Source organism: Ahaetulla prasina, chromosome 2 (assembly GCF_028640845.1).
Source record: "Ahaetulla prasina isolate Xishuangbanna chromosome 2, ASM2864084v1, whole genome shotgun sequence".
NCBI lineage: Eukaryota > Metazoa > Chordata > Lepidosauria > Squamata > Colubridae > Ahaetulla > Ahaetulla prasina.
In genome coordinates, this window is record NC_080540.1 from 79,635,912 (window position 1) to 79,654,220 (window position 18,309).

At 40.8% G+C, this 18,309-nt stretch overlaps 2 protein-coding genes across 6 annotated transcripts in view; both read left to right on the plus strand.

The window, feature by feature from the left end:
• Positions 1-7,134, plus strand: part of FANCD2 (FA complementation group D2) — a 44,291-nt gene extending 37,157 nt beyond the window's left edge. For 4 of the 5 annotated variants that reach the window (XM_058172694.1, XM_058172692.1, XM_058172696.1 and 1 more), the window contains 5 exons: positions 22-93; positions 1,599-1,637; positions 4,801-4,875; positions 6,445-6,519; positions 6,952-7,134. In XM_058172694.1, the coding sequence (XP_058028677.1) occupies positions 22-93; positions 1,599-1,637; positions 4,801-4,875; positions 6,445-6,519; positions 6,952-7,119 (429 nt within the window). In that variant the 3' untranslated portion in view covers positions 7,120-7,134. The remainder of the gene's footprint in view (positions 1-21; positions 94-1,598; positions 1,638-4,800; positions 4,876-6,444; positions 6,520-6,951) is intronic. The other variant, XM_058172697.1, reaches the window with a different exon arrangement.
• A 7,265-nt stretch (positions 7,135-14,399) lies between these two features.
• On the plus strand, positions 14,400-15,900 carry BRK1 (BRICK1 subunit of SCAR/WAVE actin nucleating complex). Its single transcript, XM_058168860.1, has 3 exons — positions 14,400-14,606; positions 14,759-14,841; positions 15,652-15,900. Exons 1-3 carry the CDS (start codon positions 14,489-14,491, stop codon positions 15,676-15,678), a joined length of 228 nt encoding a protein of 75 aa, XP_058024843.1. The 5' UTR covers positions 14,400-14,488; the 3' UTR covers positions 15,679-15,900.
• The last annotated feature ends 2,409 nt before the right edge of the window (positions 15,901-18,309 follow it).

The following is an 18,309-nucleotide window of genomic DNA, read 5'->3' on the forward strand; positions in this document are numbered from 1 at the left end:
TCATTTATCTGCATTCCATAGATCCAATTAGAGAAGTTGTTACACTGGAACCTGGCTGTACGTGATTTCCACATCCTTGTTAATTTGGTCAAGGTGGGTAACATTCACATTAGTGTTTCTTATGTATATGAACTCATGATGGCATTTTGTCTGTTGATACAGAGTACTCAGATATAAATATTTTTAATTTATTATTAATTTTATATACCACCTATCTCTAGGTGGCTATACAGTGACTTGATTTTGTGGACCTGGTGAACTGTGTTGAAACTTCCTTTTTATCCTGAATACATTACTCTTACAAGAAGTATTCTGATTATCTTGTTTTAGCAAGGCAGGTCATGTGCAGAATGAACATAGGTCTTGCAAGATTTAGATGTTGCAAGATATTATAACTATATGCATTTTTATATTCATTGGAATACGTGTGAGTGAACGCCCTCTGTGATATGTATGTGATTATCCTGGAAGGATCATATTGCTGACTTACAGGTTAGACAACTGGAGTTACTTTGCATATCATATCTTTAAAACTATCCATGTTCTTTGCCTTTTTCAAATTCCCATTATATTTTGAATATTTCTATTGAAGTTATTGTTTTCTTTCTTTACTATTGTCTAACAAACATAACATCCCCAATTTTGACGAAATTTTGGCTTGTTGGTTTGTTTCCCTACCCTTCCCTTCCCTTCCCTTGCCTTGCCTTCCTCCCTCCTGCCACCATAATTAATATATCACATGCACGTATTTGTTTGCATAGGGGGATATTTACAGTTTTGGTATCAGTGTTTGGCAGTCTTTCTCATGTTATAGTGGGGATTGCATTTTCAAATAAGATTTAGGGTAAACAAAAATTCTTCTTATGCTATGCTATAGTTAGTTAGGGTGACTTTTAGTATGATAATAGGATTATATACTATGGGTAAGCCCATTTCTTGTTTGAGTAGTTATGATAGGCTATTCTGTTGTTTTTATTGTTTTGCTCTGTTTTAATTGTTAGGGACGCTCAGAGGCTAAGACGCTGAGCTTGTCGATCAAAAGGTCGGCAGTTCAGCGGTTCGAATCCCTAGTGCTGCCATGTAACGGGGTGAGCTCCCGTTACTTGTCCCAGCTTCTGCCAATCTAGCAGTTTAAAAGCACGTAAAAAATGCAAGTAGAAAAAATAGGGACCACCTTTGGTGGGAAGGTAACAGTGTTCCGTGTGTCTTTGGTGTTGAGTCATGCCGGCCACATAACCATGGAGTTGTCTTTGGACAGCGCTGGCTCTTCGGTTTTGAAACGGAGATGAGCACTGCCCCCTAGAGTCAGGAACGACTAGCACATATGTGCGAGGGGAACCTTTACTGTTACCTTTAATTGTTAGCTGCCCGGAGTCATGTATGTGAGATGGGCAGCTTATTAAATAAACAGACATCTGTCTTTCTCATAAATGCTGTAGTATCAATGTGATATTTAGGAAAGAATGTGGTGATATGTACTATTCATGTTCTGCAATAGTAGTTGTATTTTTACCTAGCACTATATTATTTTATTATAGATAATATATTACATTTTAATATATTTTAAAAGGACCCTTTTTTCCCCTCTCTCCAATCAGGTATTTGACAGTCGCCCTGTACTCAGTGTTTGCTTGAAGGTAAGTGAGAATCGTGATAAGAGACACAAAATTCAGGAAATTTTAAACTATTATATCAGCTTCCTCCCATATATACCTGCTCTATGTAGAGATGTTTGGTATAACCTTTCAGAACAACCTATTTCCCAAGGAGAAAGTGGACCTTTTTTTTTTTAATTTGAATTTATATCCCGCCCTTCTCCGAAGACTCAGGGCAGGTTACACAGTGTTAAGCAATAGTCTTCATCCATTTGTATATTATATACAAAGTCAACTTTATTGCCCCCAACAATCTGGGTCCTCATTTTACCTACCTTATAAAGGATGGAAGGCTGAGTCAACCTTGGGCCTGGTGGGACTTGAACTTGCAGTAATTGCAAGCAGCTGTGTTAATAACAGACAGACTTAGTCTGCTGAGCCATCAGAGGCCCCTTCAAAGGTAGAGGATCATAACTACTTTTGAGAGGAAAGCATTGTGTCTCTGCCTTCTGGTCTGCTTGTTTCTGGTTTGGTTGTCATGCACTAGTTCCATTGGTGGGTAGGTGTACACATGAGTGCATATTTTAAGTGACATATTTCAGATGGCTTCCAACCTAATATGTTTTTTTTGGGGTAAATATTGTCTAATTTTGCCATTCCTCAAAATGACCTCTTCAATGCTGAATAGCTGCAGCCAGTTTAGTACTTCCCAAAGCTTCCATTTGACTCTTTACCTTATTGTTATCAATACAGATAGCCCTTGTTTAGTGACTGCAATTGATTTTGGTGACTCGGTGATTAAGTGAACTATTTGATAATTGAAAATCAGGTGACCGTGACTGTGCTTAGGACTTTACTTAAGTTTTCCTTAGGAGCAAAAACAAATGCCTTTAGTGTGAAATTGATTACAGTTTTTTGCCAGTTTCAGACAGCTGGTATTCTAATCAACAGATTATGGTCACAGAAATGTATTTGTTGCCATTAGCACTTTTTAGCGCTGTGGAGAAAAGAGCTTAGAAAGAGATTGTTTAGGCAATCTCTGCCTTCTTTGAGGGGTGGAAAAAGAAAGAACCAGGGGCAGGCACAGGATGCTGTAATGGCAAACTTGTGACTCAGAGAAAGATGTTCAGAAGGCTATCAATGCGGGCAAAGTTATTTTTTTATCACATAATTACAAACAGTCACTGTCTAAGGCAGTCAATAAATGAGGACTTTTATATTTATTATGAAAAAAGGGGAACACAGAGTATTTAATGATAGACACTGATTATATGATCTTGGTTACATGTACATATTAGATATTTCAGATGGCTTCCAACCTAATATGGTTTTTTTTTGGGTAAATATTGTCTAATTTTGCCATTCCTCAAAATGACCTCTTCAATGCTGAATAGCTGCAGCCAGTTTAGTACTTCCCAAAGCTTCCATTTGACTCTTTACCTTATTGTTATCAATACAGATAGCCCTTGTTTAGTGACTGCAATTGATTTTGGTGACTCGGTGATTAAGTGAACTATTTGATAATTGAAAATCAGGTGACCGTGACTGTGCTTAGGACTTTACTTAAGTTTTCCTTAGGAGCAAAAACAAATGCCTTTAGTATGAAATTGATTACAGTTTTTTGCCAGTTTCAGACAGCTGGTATTCTAATCAACAGATTATGGTCACAGAAATGTATTTGTTGCCATTAGCACTTTTTAGGGACCTTTTTAGCACTATGGAGAAAAGAGCTTAGAAAGAGATTGTTTAGGCAATCTCTGCCTTCTGGTCTGCTTGTTTCTGGTTTGGTTGTCATGCACTAGTTCCATTGGTGGGTAGGTGTACACATGAGTGCATATTTTAAGTGACATATTTCAGATGGCTTCCAACCTAATATGGTTTTTTTTTGGGTAAATATTGTCTAATTTTGCCATTCCTCAAAATGACCTCTTCAATGCTGAATAGCTGCAGCCAGTTTAGTACTTCCCAAAGCTTCCATTTGACTCTTTACCTTATTGTTATCAATACAGATAGCCCTCGTTTAGTGACTGCAATTGATTTTGGTGACTCGGTGATTAAGTGAACTATCTGATAATTGAAAATCAGGTGACCGTGACTGTGCTTAGGACTTTACTTAAGTTTTCCTTAGGAGCAAAAACAAATGCCTTTAGTGTGAAATTGATTACAGTTTTTTGCCAGTTTCAGACAGCTGGTATTCTAATCAACAGATTATGGTCACAGAAATGTATTTGTTGCCATTAGCACTTTTTAGCGCTGTGGAGAAAAGAGCTTAGAAAGAGATTGTTTAGGCAATCTCTGCCTTCTTTGAGGGGTGGAAAAAGAAAGAACCAGGGGCAGGCACAGGATGCTGTAATGGCAAACTTGTGACTCAGAGAAAGATGTTCAGAAGGCTATCAATGCGGGCAAAGTTATTTTTTTATCACATAATTACAAACAGTCACTGTCTAAGGCAGTCAATAAATGAGGACTTTTTATATTTATTATGAAAAAAAGGGGGGAACACAGAGTATTTAATGATAGACACTGATTATATGATCTTCGGGTTACATGTACAAGGAGTTTGCATATCACTGCTTGCAACTACTGCCCAGCACCTGAACCTATTCAAACAACTCTAAACCATCTATACCATCTGATTGCACAAAGATTGAAGAATAGAAAACTGCTGACTAGTGTAAATTTTGGGTGGGCTTTAGTAAACCTCTTCTGTCAGCACAATGAAAGGATAAAATGATGGCCCATTTGCTTTTCCAGAAGGTAGAGGAGGGAGGTAGAGGAGGGAAGAGAGAAGGCAAAATTCTGATTATATAAGTGGAACTTCTATTTGCATTACAATTGTTTTCAACCTAAATATCTAGTTTCTGGGTTAATCTGTGGAGAAATTAACAGATAGTTAAGGGAGTAACTGGTTGGAATGATGAGAAGGTCTGGAAGCGAAGCTAGGAAACTCTAATACAATTCTCTGCATCTCAGAAAAAATGTATTTTCCAACGTTGCTGGCACACATCTTCGATTTGCTGATGAAGAGTTCATTTAAATAAATTTAACAATGATAACCAACTTAATAAAAAATTAGATCATTTAAAATTTAAGCAAGCGTAGTGAATGCTTGAATGTTGTGACTTATGACCCAAGGTTAAAACACTCACCCTTGTTTGGGAGAATTGGTCACATTTGCTGACATTTTGTGTTTTTGTTTACCCAGTATGGTCGTCTGTTTATAGAGACATTTTTGAAGTCTGGTATGCCTCTCTTGGACTACAGTTTTAAAAAACACAGGGTAAGGTGTTAGGGATGGGGCTGTTCCTTGATTGACTCAGTGTTTTAAACTGCTCATATCTGTTCTGTTCAAGTTTGTAGTGCAGTGACCTGCAGAAAAAAATGTGGAAAAATTATTTGAATAACTGTAAAACTAAATGGCAATAACTTTGAAACAACAATTTTTCTTGAAAATCTGGTAATTCTCAAAACAAGCAAAGGTTGTTAGGTAATATTTTATTAAATGAGTGCTGCATCCTGTTTTTTTACATGTACATATTAGATATTTCAGATATTTTCAATGTTGTGTGTGTGTGTGTGTGTGTGTGTGTGTATAGTTGACTTTTGTTAACGACCAGCATTGAGTACAAATGGGCAGCCATAGAAACAGAAACTATAAAATAAATACATTCTTTTAAAAGAACCAGTTTGATGCAGTGGTAAAGGCATGGGGCTAGATGGGAAAACTGGGAGTTCTAGTTCTGCCTTAGAAACAAAGCTCGGTGATCTTGGGTCAGTTACTCTCTCAACCCTAAGGTTTGCAAGGGCAAACCACTTCAAAAAAGCTTGCCAAGAAAGATGCAGGGACTAGTCCAGTCAATTGCCAGGAGTCAAAAATTGACTCAAAGGCGCAGACACATGCATGCACACGGACACACACACACACAGACAGAGACACACACACACACACACAGGCTCAGTTTTTAAAAAGAAAAAAATGACAAGTTGACCTTAACTATTGAATTCACTGCTTGTTTGCCACTGCTGGGTTTTTTTTAACAAGGATGATTGATGACGCTTTATTCTCTTTTATTTTTTGGTATTTTTGCCATGAAACATTTTTCACTATTGTAAATTGCCCAGAGTTGCTGGGACCAGATGCCACATAAATTTAATAAATTATTATGTTCCCAACATAGATTTTTCACACATGTGAAATCATAGCTGCCAGTTCTTTAGCTGGTGCTAGCCGTCTTTCATATCAAGTTCTTCCTAAGAACTTAGGACGTCATAATGTATCAGCATAGTGTCGAATGCAAGAAGTGAGGTCATTTGTAATTGACAGATGGAAATTTTGTCAATGCAGTTGACAAAGTGCCAACCCAAGCTTTTTTTTAATATGGCACCTGTGTGCCAATAACCAGTGGAACCACTATGGCAGGTTTATGCTATAATCTTTCAGCTTCAGTTTTCAGATCTTCATATTTTGACCTTCTCCATTTTTTTTTTTGCCTTCCATTCTACTAACCCCTGGTATTGCCACATGAATTATTATTGGTAGTGTTTTTTCTTTACTTCGTGGTCCAGTTTATTTGCTGGAGGTCTCTTATGAAAGTACTAAGCAAACTCAACCCATATTAATTTAATGATATGCCTGCCTTTAGTGTCATGTATGTTGTGAAGTAGTTCTCAATGCTTCAATATGTTTTATTCAATCGATATGCTAAACCATAAACTATGATTTGCAAATCTCAGTAACTGAGATCTCAAATCATCCTCAGTCTGCCACAAATATATCTCTGTATAAAACAAGATTTCAGATAGGTGGCCATTTTGTACAACTTTGCAAATGGATTTCTTTGGGTTGCAGGAGGATGTGCAGAGTTTGTTGAAAACCTTGCAACTGAGCACCAGACAACTTCATCATATTTGTGGCCACTCCAAGGTAAAGAAAACTACAACTATACTAGTGAATCTTGTCACTTTAGTTTCTCTACTTCAAGCAAATTAGCACACTCTTAGTATTTTATTTATCCTTTGTAACGGAGCAATGAAAAAATATTGTTTGGAAATGCCCAGTTCTTGGTCATGTATAACATTGAGAATAAGGGTAAGATTGCTTAGGCTAATATGCTGTAAAACTCTGCATCTTTATCTGAATCTTAATCTTGCTGGTTCTGTTATTATAAGTACTTTATTATAATATAAATATTGTGATTTTTAAAAAAAAATCTAATTAGCAATAGGGAAAGCATTCCTCTAAAGAAAAATGCAAAGGGCATCTAGTGCATTCATAAAATACAATATTGATTTGTGCAATAAAGAATCGGAAGAATATGAATAGTTCTTTCTTGTTTTGCATTTCTTACACATATAGATTCATCAAGACACAGGTCTTACCAGCCATGTACCTCTCCTAAAGAAGTCGCTCGAGCTATTTGTTTACCGAGTGAAAGCAATGCTGGCTCTCAATCATTGTCAGGAGGCTTTCTGGGTGGGCATCCTCAAAAACAGGGACTTGCAGGTAAGTGTATGTGTCTCATGAATGGCTCGTTAATTCAGTTTCACCCATGTTCACTCACCATTATTATTTGGAAAAACTTGAAAATTAATCATTGGATCTGATGCATATGATTTGGAATTAAGCTTCAGAGGCTCATTCAAATGTGTAAAATGTTGTTGCTTATAGCAGATGACATTAAAATGAATTTACTGAGCAAGCTTTGGTATATAGAAGAAATGCCAAACTTAAAATAGTTTTCAAAAAATGACGAATCACTATACAAAAATATAATTGTTACACTGACCTGGGGTCTTCATAGAAGGGACAGAAGGTATCATTCCATGTTTCTTTCTTCTTTGGCTTGTTTGTTCAGAAAACAGTGGTTCAGTTGCTACAATTTGAATTGATCCTATTTCCATGGGGATGACCCGAAATTGCTTCTGTCTTCCAGTAAAAATATTTTTCAGAAAAGAATCCATTGAAAGAGCAAATTCAAAAGAGAAGGGTTGTTTTTTTTGAGGATGGTGAAATTATACAAATGTAACTATTGATCTTAGTGATAGGCAGGTACCATTAGTAGAATATGGCTCAAATATTTACTAAAAATGTTTTCAACTTTCCAATATAATACCTAGATCAGAATTCAACTTTTGGAGCCAGTAGAAATATTATGTGCACTTTAACAAACTGCCTGTTATGTTGAGCGTGGCCAATCACACATCTCCCACTCTTTTGTCTCTCAGGATTCTCTCTATCTCACCTTACTCTTCTCTCTCTCTCTCTCTCTTTTTTTTTTTCTTGGCAATTTGCCACTATTTCATTTTTTAAAAATGTGCCTGTGGTCTTGAAATAACAACAGTCTCTCCTGCCCAAGAGGTGTATTTGGCCCATTACATAATGCAAATGAGAGAAAGAAGCGTAGATATTGTACAATAAGTTTCCACAGGGTAGCTTTGATTCATATAGGTAGTCTTCGACTTAGAACAGTTTGTTTAGTGACTGTTTAAAGTTAGAACACACTGAAAAAAGTGACATGACCATTTTTCACACTTATGATTTGCAGTTTCCCCATGGTCACATAAAAAAATCCAGACGCTTGGCAACTGATTCATATTTATAATTGTTGTATTATCTCAAGAGTCATATGATCAACTTTTGCAACCTTCTGACAAGTAAAGAGTACATATAAGGGTGGCTATATAAATTTTCTAACTAAATAAAAGTCAATGGGGAATCCAGATTCACTTAAAAACTATGTGACTAACTTAACAACAACAGAGATTTTCCTGCTCTTTCTCTGCCTGCTGTTCCATTCTCCTTTTAGTGATTTTTCAAGATCAGGATTGCCTGACCACAGCCACAGAGGAAATAGGCATGGGAACTAATTTTCCTTTTCCACCATTGAGGCCTTGTCTGATAAGGATGTTGAGCAATTAATTTCTCTGCATTGTAGTTAACATCTTGAAACTTCTCAGATATAAAAGCCATTGGGTGTCCTCCTGGATGGGCGGCTGTCGTTCGATGATCATCTGGCGGCCGTCTCCAGGAGGGCCTTTTACCAAGTACGCTTGGTCCGCCAGTTGCGCCCCTTCCTTGACCGGGATGCCTTATGCACGGTCACTCACGCTCTGGTTACATCTCGTTTGGACTATTGCAATGCTCTCTACATGGGGCACCCGGAGGCTGCAGCTAGTCCAGAATGCAGCTGCGCGAGTAGTAACGAGAGCCACTCGTTGCTCCCATGTAACACCACTACTACGCAGTCTGCACTGGCTTCCTGTGGTCTTTCGGGTGCGCTTTAAGATTTTGGTTACCACCTTTAAAGCGCTCCATGGCTTAGGGCCCGGGTACTTACGGGACCGCCTGCTGTTACCTCATGCCTCCCACCGACCCGTACGCTCACACAGAGAGGGTCTTCTCAGGGTGCCGTCCGCCAAACAATGTCGGCTGGCGGCCCCCAGGGGTAGGGCCTTCTCTGTGGGAGCTCCTACGCTTTGGAACGAACTTCCCCCTGGTTTACGCCAAGTGCCTGATCTTCGGACTTTTCGCCGTGAGCTGAAAACGCATTTATTTATCCAAGCGGGTCTGGATTAAAAGTTTACTTAATTTTAACTGGGGTTAATTATTAATTTTTAGGTAATGGGGTTTTATCATTTTAACTGTAATTTTAAATTCTGGCCTATTTAAATAAGTTTTTTAATTAGTTTTTATTGTGTATGATTTCTGTATTTTTACCTGGCTGTAAACCACCCTGAGTCCTTCGGGAGATAGGGCAGTATAAAAATTTGATTAAAATAAATAAAAATAAAATAAATTGGCATGAAGACAAATTATAAAGTAGCCTCAGCTTTTCAGTGAACTAACGTATTGATAAATTTCTATGAACTAGTTTCCAATTCATTGCTAGCAAAATGTCAGCCCATATTATTATTATTATTATTATTATTAATCACATTTATATACCGCCCTATCTCCCGAGGGACTCAGGGCGGTTCACAGGCAAGTAAAAGATATATAAATACAAAATAAAATAACACTTAAAAAACTTATTCTACATGGCCAAATTTTAAAAACAATATAAAATAACCCATTAAAACCAATATAAATTTAAAATCTAATCCAGTCCTGCGCAAATAAATAGATGTGTTTTAAGCTCACGGCGGAAGGTTCGGAGGTCCGGAAGTTGACGAAGTCCTGGGGGGAGTTCGTTCCAGAGGGTGGGAGCCCCCACAGAGAAGGCCCTTCCCCTGGGTGTCGCCAGACGGCACTGCCTAGCTGACGGCACCCTGAGGAGTCCCTCTCTGTGAGAGCGCACGGGTCGGTGAGAGGTATTCGGTAGCAGTAGGCGGTCCCGTAAATAGCCCGGCCCTATGCCATGGAGCGCTTTAAAGATACTGTATTTTTGATACCATATTCTTTTGGGGACCCCTTTTGCACTTTTATTGTTTTTCGTTCAAATAAATATTCATGTTATTTTACTTGGCTCTATCTTTATTTTTTACATTGACCAGTAGCTGCCTCATTTCCCACCCTAGGCTTATACTCGAGTCAATAGTTTTTCCCAGTTTTTTGTGGTAAAATTAGGTACCTCGGCTTATATTCGGGTCGGCTTATACTCGAGTATATACGGTAATTAGTTTTTATTGTGTATGATTTCTGTATTTTTACCTGGCTGTAAACCACCCTGAGTCCTTCGGGAGATAGGGCAGTATAAAAATTTGATTAAAATAAATTGGCATGAAGACAAATTATAAAGTAGCCTCAGCTTTTCAGTGAACTAACATATTGATAAATTTCTATGAACTAGTTTCCAATTCATTGCTAGCAAAATGTCAGCCCATATTATTATTATTATTATTATTATTAATCACATTTATATACCGCCCTATCTCCCGAGGGACTCAGGGCGGTTCACAGGCAAGTAAAGACATATAAATACAAAATAAAATAACATTTAAAAACTTATTCTACATGGCCAAATTTTAAAAACAATATAAAATAACCCATTAAAACCAATATAAATTTAAAATCTAATCCAGTCCTGCGCAAATAAATAGATGTGTTTTAAGCTCACGGCGGAAGGTTCGGAGGTCCGGAAGTTGACGAAGTCCTGGGGGGAGTTCGTTCCAGAGGGTGGGAGCCCCCACAGAGAAGGCCCTTCCCCTGGGTGTCGCCAGACGGCACTGCCTAGCTGACGGCACCCTGAGGAGTCCCTCTCTGTGAGAGCGCACGGGTCGGTGAGAGGTATTCGGTAGCAGTAGGCGGTCCCGTAAATAGCCCGGCCCTATGCCATGGAGCGCTTTAAAGATGGTCACCAAAACCTTGAAGCGCACCCGGAAGGCCACAGGTAGCCAGTGCAGTCTGCGCAGGATAGGTGTCACATGGGAGCCACGAGGGGCTCCCTCTATCACCCGCGCAGCCGCATTCTGGACTAACTGAAGCCTCCGGATGCCCCTCAAGGGGAGCCCCATGTAGAGAGCATTGCAGTAATCCAGACAATATTAAAATAAATTGGACGAGCCAAGGGCAGTATTATTTGCCTTTTAATAATCAACTCTTATTATTACTTTGAAAATGAATATATTGAGCATTTTTATCCTCCCATGCCTTTTCTGAATCTCCATATCAGTCCCCATAAGCAAAAAATTGCAAGTTTTGCTTGAACTGTCGCAATCAACATAACCTTTTTAGGAAAGCTTATCAATAGCTTTCCTGCATTTAACAATTGTGTCAGGAAATAATTCTAGTCATATTTAATAATTCACGTGTTTGGATATAAAATAGGAGATACATTTGACATTTGTTGGTATCAAATATCTTAGGTGAAAGACTGGTATATATTATATTAATTATCCCAACAATATAAAAAGAATTGGGGATTATAACATTAAAATATTGGTGGGTTTATAAATTTATGATAGAATATCTTTTTTTTATAAAAGCAAAAGCTGATTTCCATTCATATTTTCTAATCACATATGAAGGAAACTTGCACAATCAAGCACAGTGAAATTTAGCTATTCCGACAGCCTCCGATTTTGTTTCTTGATTCAATATACTGCTACAAGGAAACCCCTCCTTTTAGTTCCATCTGAAGACTTTGTCTTGAGAGACGGAACAGGCTTTCTTTAGTAGGAAATAGACTGACCCAGTTGATCTCACTGGGCCATCTTGGAAATAAGATAGGGTAGTGATGCTTTGAACAGGGGTCTCAACCTTGGAACTTTAAGACTTGTGGACTTCAACTCCCAGAATACCTCAGCCAGCAAATCTGGCTGAGGAATTCTGGGAGTTGAAGTCCACAAGTCTTAAAGTTGTCAAGGTTGGAGACCCCTGCTTAGAACTCCCAAGGAAACTCGGAATAACCAACGTGAGGAAAAAATAGTGACCAAAGAATGGAAAGGTCTCGTGGCCTCCCGTCTTTTTGCAACTCAAATCAGGTGCTCTTAAGGTTAGGATTAGAGTTCCATCCCGGAAACGGAAGATTTATTATAGGCTGCTACATCATAAAAATTTCACACAAAAATAAGGGACAACTTCCCCAGCCCGAACGAAGGAACCCGAGAGCCAGAGACTAGCAGTCCCGCTCAGCATGTGTTGTCAGCTTTGCAAGCTACTTCCGGGTTTCAGTTCCCCCAGTAGCCCGCTGCAGCCAATAGCGGTGCGAAGGTAGGAGCCGAGCTGCGCATGCTCAAGAGTGGGAAACGGGGGCTGCTCGGGAGAGCGTCGTGGGTGCGCAGGCGTCCTCGCTTATCGGTGGGGAAGCGGAGCTGCTGCCAGCTGACTCGGCCATGTCGGTGCAGGAAGACCCGGTCCAGCGCGAGATTCACCAGGACTGGGCGAACCGCGAGTACATCGAACTGATCACCAGCTCCATTAAGAAGATCGCGGACTTCCTCAATTCCTTCGGTGGGTGCGGGCGGCGTCCCCTTCTTCCCCCGGCGAGAGGTGGGGGGGGGGCGAAAGAGGAGGAGGCGGACCCTCCTCTGAAAGGGCAACTGCAGACGGGGCTGGTTGGGCGGGTCCGCGGCCGGCATTAACGACGCTCTCCTCGCCCTCGCAGACATGTCCTGCCGCTCCCGCCTGGCCACACTCAATGAGAAGTTGGGGGAAAAGGACTGGTTCACCTTTATATAATCAAATCTTTTCTTTCATTTACAGACATAAGACCAATCCTAATAATATGGCTACAGAATTGCAATTCCACTTCTAAGTTATGGTGCAAACATAATTATTTTATTGCCTGGAGATTTCTCTTAAATCAGTTCCCATTGGTCTAATTTTAAAATATGAACCCAGTTCATTGAAATGTAAAGAATTAAAATTAATAGAAATGTAAAGAATTAAGATTAAGCATGCCATCTAGTCTGTTTGTCTAGGAATGGAGAATTTATGTTTTGTATTCCCCAGTTGTTTACAATTTGGCATTTTCTCCTCCTCAGGAAAAGGAAGATTCAGAGATTGAAGATACAGTGGATACCAATAATAGTGATGAAGACAGCTCTGATTAGAATATGCTTTAATTCTGGGTGAAACTTTTGCCTTAGATTATTGGAATTTATATCTATTACCCAAGAAGTTTATAATTTGTATACAGACAATATTAAAATAAATTGGACGAGCCAAGGGCAGTATTATTTGCCTTTTAATAATCAACTCTTATTATTACTTTGAAAATGAATATATTGAGCATTTTTTTATCCTCCCATGCCTTTTTCTGAATCTCCATATCAGTCCCCATAAGCAAAAAATTGCAAGTTTTGCTTGAACTGTCGCAATCAACATAACCTTTTTAGGAAAGCTTACCAATAGCTTTCCTGCATTTAACAATTGTGTCAGGAAATAATTCTAGTCATATTTAATAATTCACGTGTTTGGATATAAAATAGGAGATACATTTGACATTTGTTGGTATCAAATGTCTTAGGTGAAAGACTGGTATATATTATATTATGATATGATATTAATTATCCCAACAGTATAAAAAGAATTGGGGATTATAACATTAAAATATTGGTGGGTTTATAAATTTATGATAGAATATCTTTTTTTTATAAAAGCAAAAGCTGATTTCCATTCATATTTTCTAATCACATATGAAGGAAACTTGCACAATCAAGCACAGTGAAATTTAGCTATTCCGACAGCCTCCGATTTTGTTTCTTGATTCAATATACTGCTACAAGGAAACCCCTCCTTTTAGTTCCATCTGAAGACTTTGTCTTGAGAGATGGAACAGGCTTTCTTTAGTAGGAAATAGACTGACCCAGTTGATCTCACTGGGCCATCTTGGAAATAAGATAGGGTAGTGATGCTTTGAACCAGGGGTCTCCAACCTTGGAACTTTAAGACTTGTGGACTTCAACTCCCAGAATACCTCAGCCAGCAAATCTGGCTGAGGAATTCTGGGAGTTGAAGTCCACAAGTCTTAAAGTTGTCAAGGTTGGAGACCCCTGCTTAGAACTCCCAAGGAAACTCGGAATAACCAACGTGAGGAAAAAATAGTGACCAAAGAATGGAAAGGTCTCGTGGCCTCCCGTCTTTTTGCAACTCAAATCAGGTGCTCTTAAGGTTAGGATTAGAGTTCCATCCCGGAAACGGAAGATTTATTATAGGCTGCTACATCATAAAAATTTTACACAAAAATAAGGGACAACTTCCCCAGCCCGAACGAAGAAACCCGAGAGCCAGAGACTAGCAGTCGCGCTCAGCAGGTGTTGTCAGCGTTGCAAGCTACTTCCGGGTTTCAGTTCCCCCAGTAGCCCGCTGCAGCCAATAGCGGTGCGGAGGTAGGAGCCGAGCTGCGCATGCTCAAGAGTGGGAAAGGGGGGCTGCTCGGGAGAGCGTCGTGGGTGCGCAGGCGTCCTCGCTTATCGGTGGGGAAGCGGAGCTGCTGCCAGCTGACTCGGCCATGTCGGTGCAGGAAGACCCGGTCCAGCGCGAGATTCACCAGGACTGGGCGAACCGCGAGTACATCGAACTGATCACCAGCTCCATTAAGAAGATCGCGGACTTCCTCAATTCCTTCGGTGGGTGCGGGCGGCGTCCCCTTCTTCCCCCGGCGAGAGGTGGGGGGGGCGAAAGAGGAGGAGGCGGACCCTCCTCTGAAGGGGCAACTGCAGACGGGGCTGGTTGGGCGGGTCCGCGGCCGGCATTAACGACGCTCTCCTCGCCCTCGCAGACATGTCCTGCCGCTCCCGCCTGGCCACACTCAATGAGAAGTTGACGGCGCTGGAGAGACGGATCGAATACATCGAGGCCCGGGTGAGGCATCTCCCTTGCGAGCCGGCAGAAGCCGCCGAGGGAGCTCGGCTGGCCATCGATTCTTCCCGTTGGGCCTCCGCAGCCCCCAGGCCATAGTCCCCGGGCTCCGGCTCACCCATTAGGGAGTGGGGTGGGGGGCTTAAAGTCGCCCGGTCGCTGCACCTGCGGGTTGGGCAGAATCACCCCGGGCAGCTGTCTCTGGGAAGGTCAGCGGGTTTCCCTTTTGGGTGACGGGGAGGGAATCTCGGTTTTCAGCCTAGTGATATGTCTGCTTGTTTCTTTTAAATGAAGTAAAGTGACTTTCCTGTGTTTGATAAATTAATTTCCTGGCTGAATATATAGTCAAAAGCGTTTGATGCATTCCGCCTTTTTGAGCCATTGTTTTGTTTCTTAGTGAGTTTTTATATCTCGCCTTTTCGTAGGAGCTCAAGGAGATGTAAATAATGCTCCGTCCAATTTTCCCCATAACAGGCTGCACTGAGAGACAGTGGCCTAAAGTCCTTTGATGGCTGAGCTTTTGAGGGTAAGCTTGACCCTGAGTCATAAAGGCATCATTCCCAACACACTTTTGATTTTGTAATAGGGAAAAAATCTTGTCTTTAAAGACAAATGCCTTTCTAAGCAGGCTTGAAACCATTGCCTGAATTAGTTCTTATATAGTACCCAAGCAAATAAAGTCACATTCGCTTCCAAGCTTTGTTCATGTTCCTTAAAAGACAAACTTTTCTTGCTTCCCAATGGAGACATAAGGTCTCTGCTGCTTCCCCAGATATATTCCAATGTAAGCAAACTTTTTTTTTCTCCTGACAGGTAACAAAGGGTGAAACATTGACATAGTGTGAAGCTGGCAAGAAGTCAACCTAGGGGAAAAAAAAGTGCAGCTGTTTAGAAAGCTGATGATCAGACTTCAGGTTTCTTCATTACTTAACATGGATGGGAGTTAACTCATTTTTGCCCCTTGGGAAGCTGCCTCCTCCATTTGGAGACTTTTGTGTGGGTGATTCCAGCTGAAACGGCTAAATTGTACAAGAGCATGTTTAATTATGTGGTTTTATACAAGCAGATTCACACAGTTCTTGTCCTATTGTGTCCCATGTACACGCAGAACTCTGGCTTCACAGCAATTAAATATTGATGGAACACAATCTTAATTTCTGGGAACACTGATTATTACTATGAGTTATTTTTGAGAATCAGGATGTTAGGGCTATGCATGGTGTGTGGCTCTTATCGCTCACTATTGCTGCTCCAAGATACCAAGTAATCTATTTGAATAAATGTGCAGTATGTGTAGGGTGGGGTGGGCTGAGGGAGATCATGTGCCAAGGGAGGGATGACTCAGTTTTCTAAGTATTTTGTATTCTTTAATGTAATTTGAGATGTCTTTTCCATTTGTGTTCAACAATAAAATCACTTCTGCTTAACACATCTGAACATTTTTTAGCTAATTTAAGAATATGCATGCACTTGATACTGTCATAGAGTACTACATAACCCTTATATTAAATTTATCACATTCACATTTTATGGCTGTTTTATATTATGGTTCTTGTAGCACCTTGGAAATTTTTTGGTTCCTGTGCTGCCCCGTTCCCCCCCCCCCAGCAAGAATTCTAGAGGTGCTTATTCAACAACACACACACCCCAAAAAAACCAAAAACAAATCCCAGGTCCTCCAACAGCACATCTGTTGCGCAGGTTCCAGATTCCAAGCTCAATATAGCAAGAGTCACTGGGTAATGGAGTCCAATGGGCACACACAAAGTCCAGGAAAGCAGGCCAGGATTCAAATAGGCTAGAATACACAGCACGCTTTGCAGATTGCTGGTTGCTCAATGCTGTTCCTTAAGTTGGGCACCACAAAGTGTCAGCTAGAATTGTTGCTCTTGCTTTCTGCCTGAGTTCCTTGACTCTGGCTTGGTTGGCAGTGGAGTGCCTGAGCTAATGATCCTAGGGGATTTTAATTTGCCTTCACTGGGCATGGGATCAGAGGTAGCTTGGGAGTTCCTAGCTACTATGGCAGCCACGGGCCTGACCCAAATTGTCTAGAGGTCAGCTCATAACAACAGTAATGCACCTGATTGGGTTTTTCTGTTGGGTCAATGGCAGAGTGTTCTGGATTTGAAGTAGATACAGATTTCTCCCTTGCCGTGGTCAGATATTCACAGGTGAGCCTCCAATTCTCTGGTGCCAACCCTTCCACAGGCAAGCTAGGCCTATTGGAGCAGCCAGGCTTGGCAATGGACCTGATTAGGTTCCAGAGGGAGTTTGGGGTTATTCCAGAAAATCTATTTCTTAATCCAATTGAAGCCATTGTGGCTGCATGGAACAGCAAAGTACCGGTGGCTTTAGACTGGATTGTGCACGAGTGGCCTTTCCTTGTCCAGGGTTCCTGATGCTCCCTGTGGTACATGATGGACTTAAGGAAACTTAAAACAGGCTAAGTCACTAGAGTGCCAGTGGCAAAAATAATAATAATAATAATGAAGACCAGACATGAGCTACAGCCACTATTAGGGTCTACCTTGTGGAGGTATTTCTTCATTCTTATTGCCTCTGCCAATAGTCACTCCCTGTTTCAGGTGACTGAGTCCCTCCTTGAAGGGAGTAATACAAAGTTCACATAGCAGGGATGTCAAATTGGTGGCCTGTGGGCTGAATGTGTCATGTGCAGGCCACGCAGGCCCACCTCAGCTCTGCGAAGGGGGAAAACATCGCGATATGTCACATAACGGCAACATGACACCACGAGTTTGACACCCGTGACATAAACGGTCTCTGTGAGGAATATGCTGCACATCTGATGATCAAAGTAGCTTGACACTCGCTCTATGTTGGATTCCAGCTTTAAAACAGACTGTGTAGAGTGGAGGTGGTGGGGTTACATCTTGCAAGGGGAACCTGGGCAGATTTTGGAAACTTGGGAAAGTGGACAAGGCCCTCTCAGCTGCTAGTTTGGCCACTTATTAAAGCTGCATTGGAGGGGAGGCAGGATTTTGTCTGGGTGGTAGTTTATGCCTCCTTGAATGAGGGAGTGGTCCTACCAATTCTTAAAATTGAATTGAATTTTAAAATTGAACTCCCAGGCTGCAGGTAATCAACAACTGGCAGATGACCTGAATGAGTTTTACTGCAGGTTTGAAAGGAAACTACAGCCACCTATCTCCACAACCCCCATCTCAGACACACCATCAACAGCCAAGCCTCCTACAACTGACCCCATTTCATTGGGTTCACAACCCCTAGTGATCACAGAAAAGGAAGTGCAGGACCTATTTCACAGACAAAAGCCAGGAAAAGCTCCAGGCCCAGACAAGATAACTCCTTCTTGCTTAAAAGTCTGTGCTGACCAATTGGCCCCCATCTTCACCCATATTTTCAATAAATCACTAGAGATGTGTTATGTTCCTTCTTGCTTCAAACGCTCTACCATCATCCCAGTGCCGAAGAAGCCCACCATCAAGGAAC

Bases quoted from the DNA above. Each gene is read 5' to 3' on its own strand.
- BRK1 (XM_058168860.1), top strand. From the start codon at position 14,489: ATGTCGGTGCAGGAAGACCCGGTCCAGCGCGAGATTCACCAGGACTGG. The intron at 14,607-14,758 runs GTGGGTGCGGGC...TCGCCCTCGCAG, and splicing joins GGACTTCCTCAATTCCTTCG to ACATGTCCTGCCGCTCCCGC. The intron at 14,842-15,651 runs GTGAGGCATCTC...TTCTCCTGACAG, and splicing joins TCGAATACATCGAGGCCCGG to GTAACAAAGGGTGAAACATT.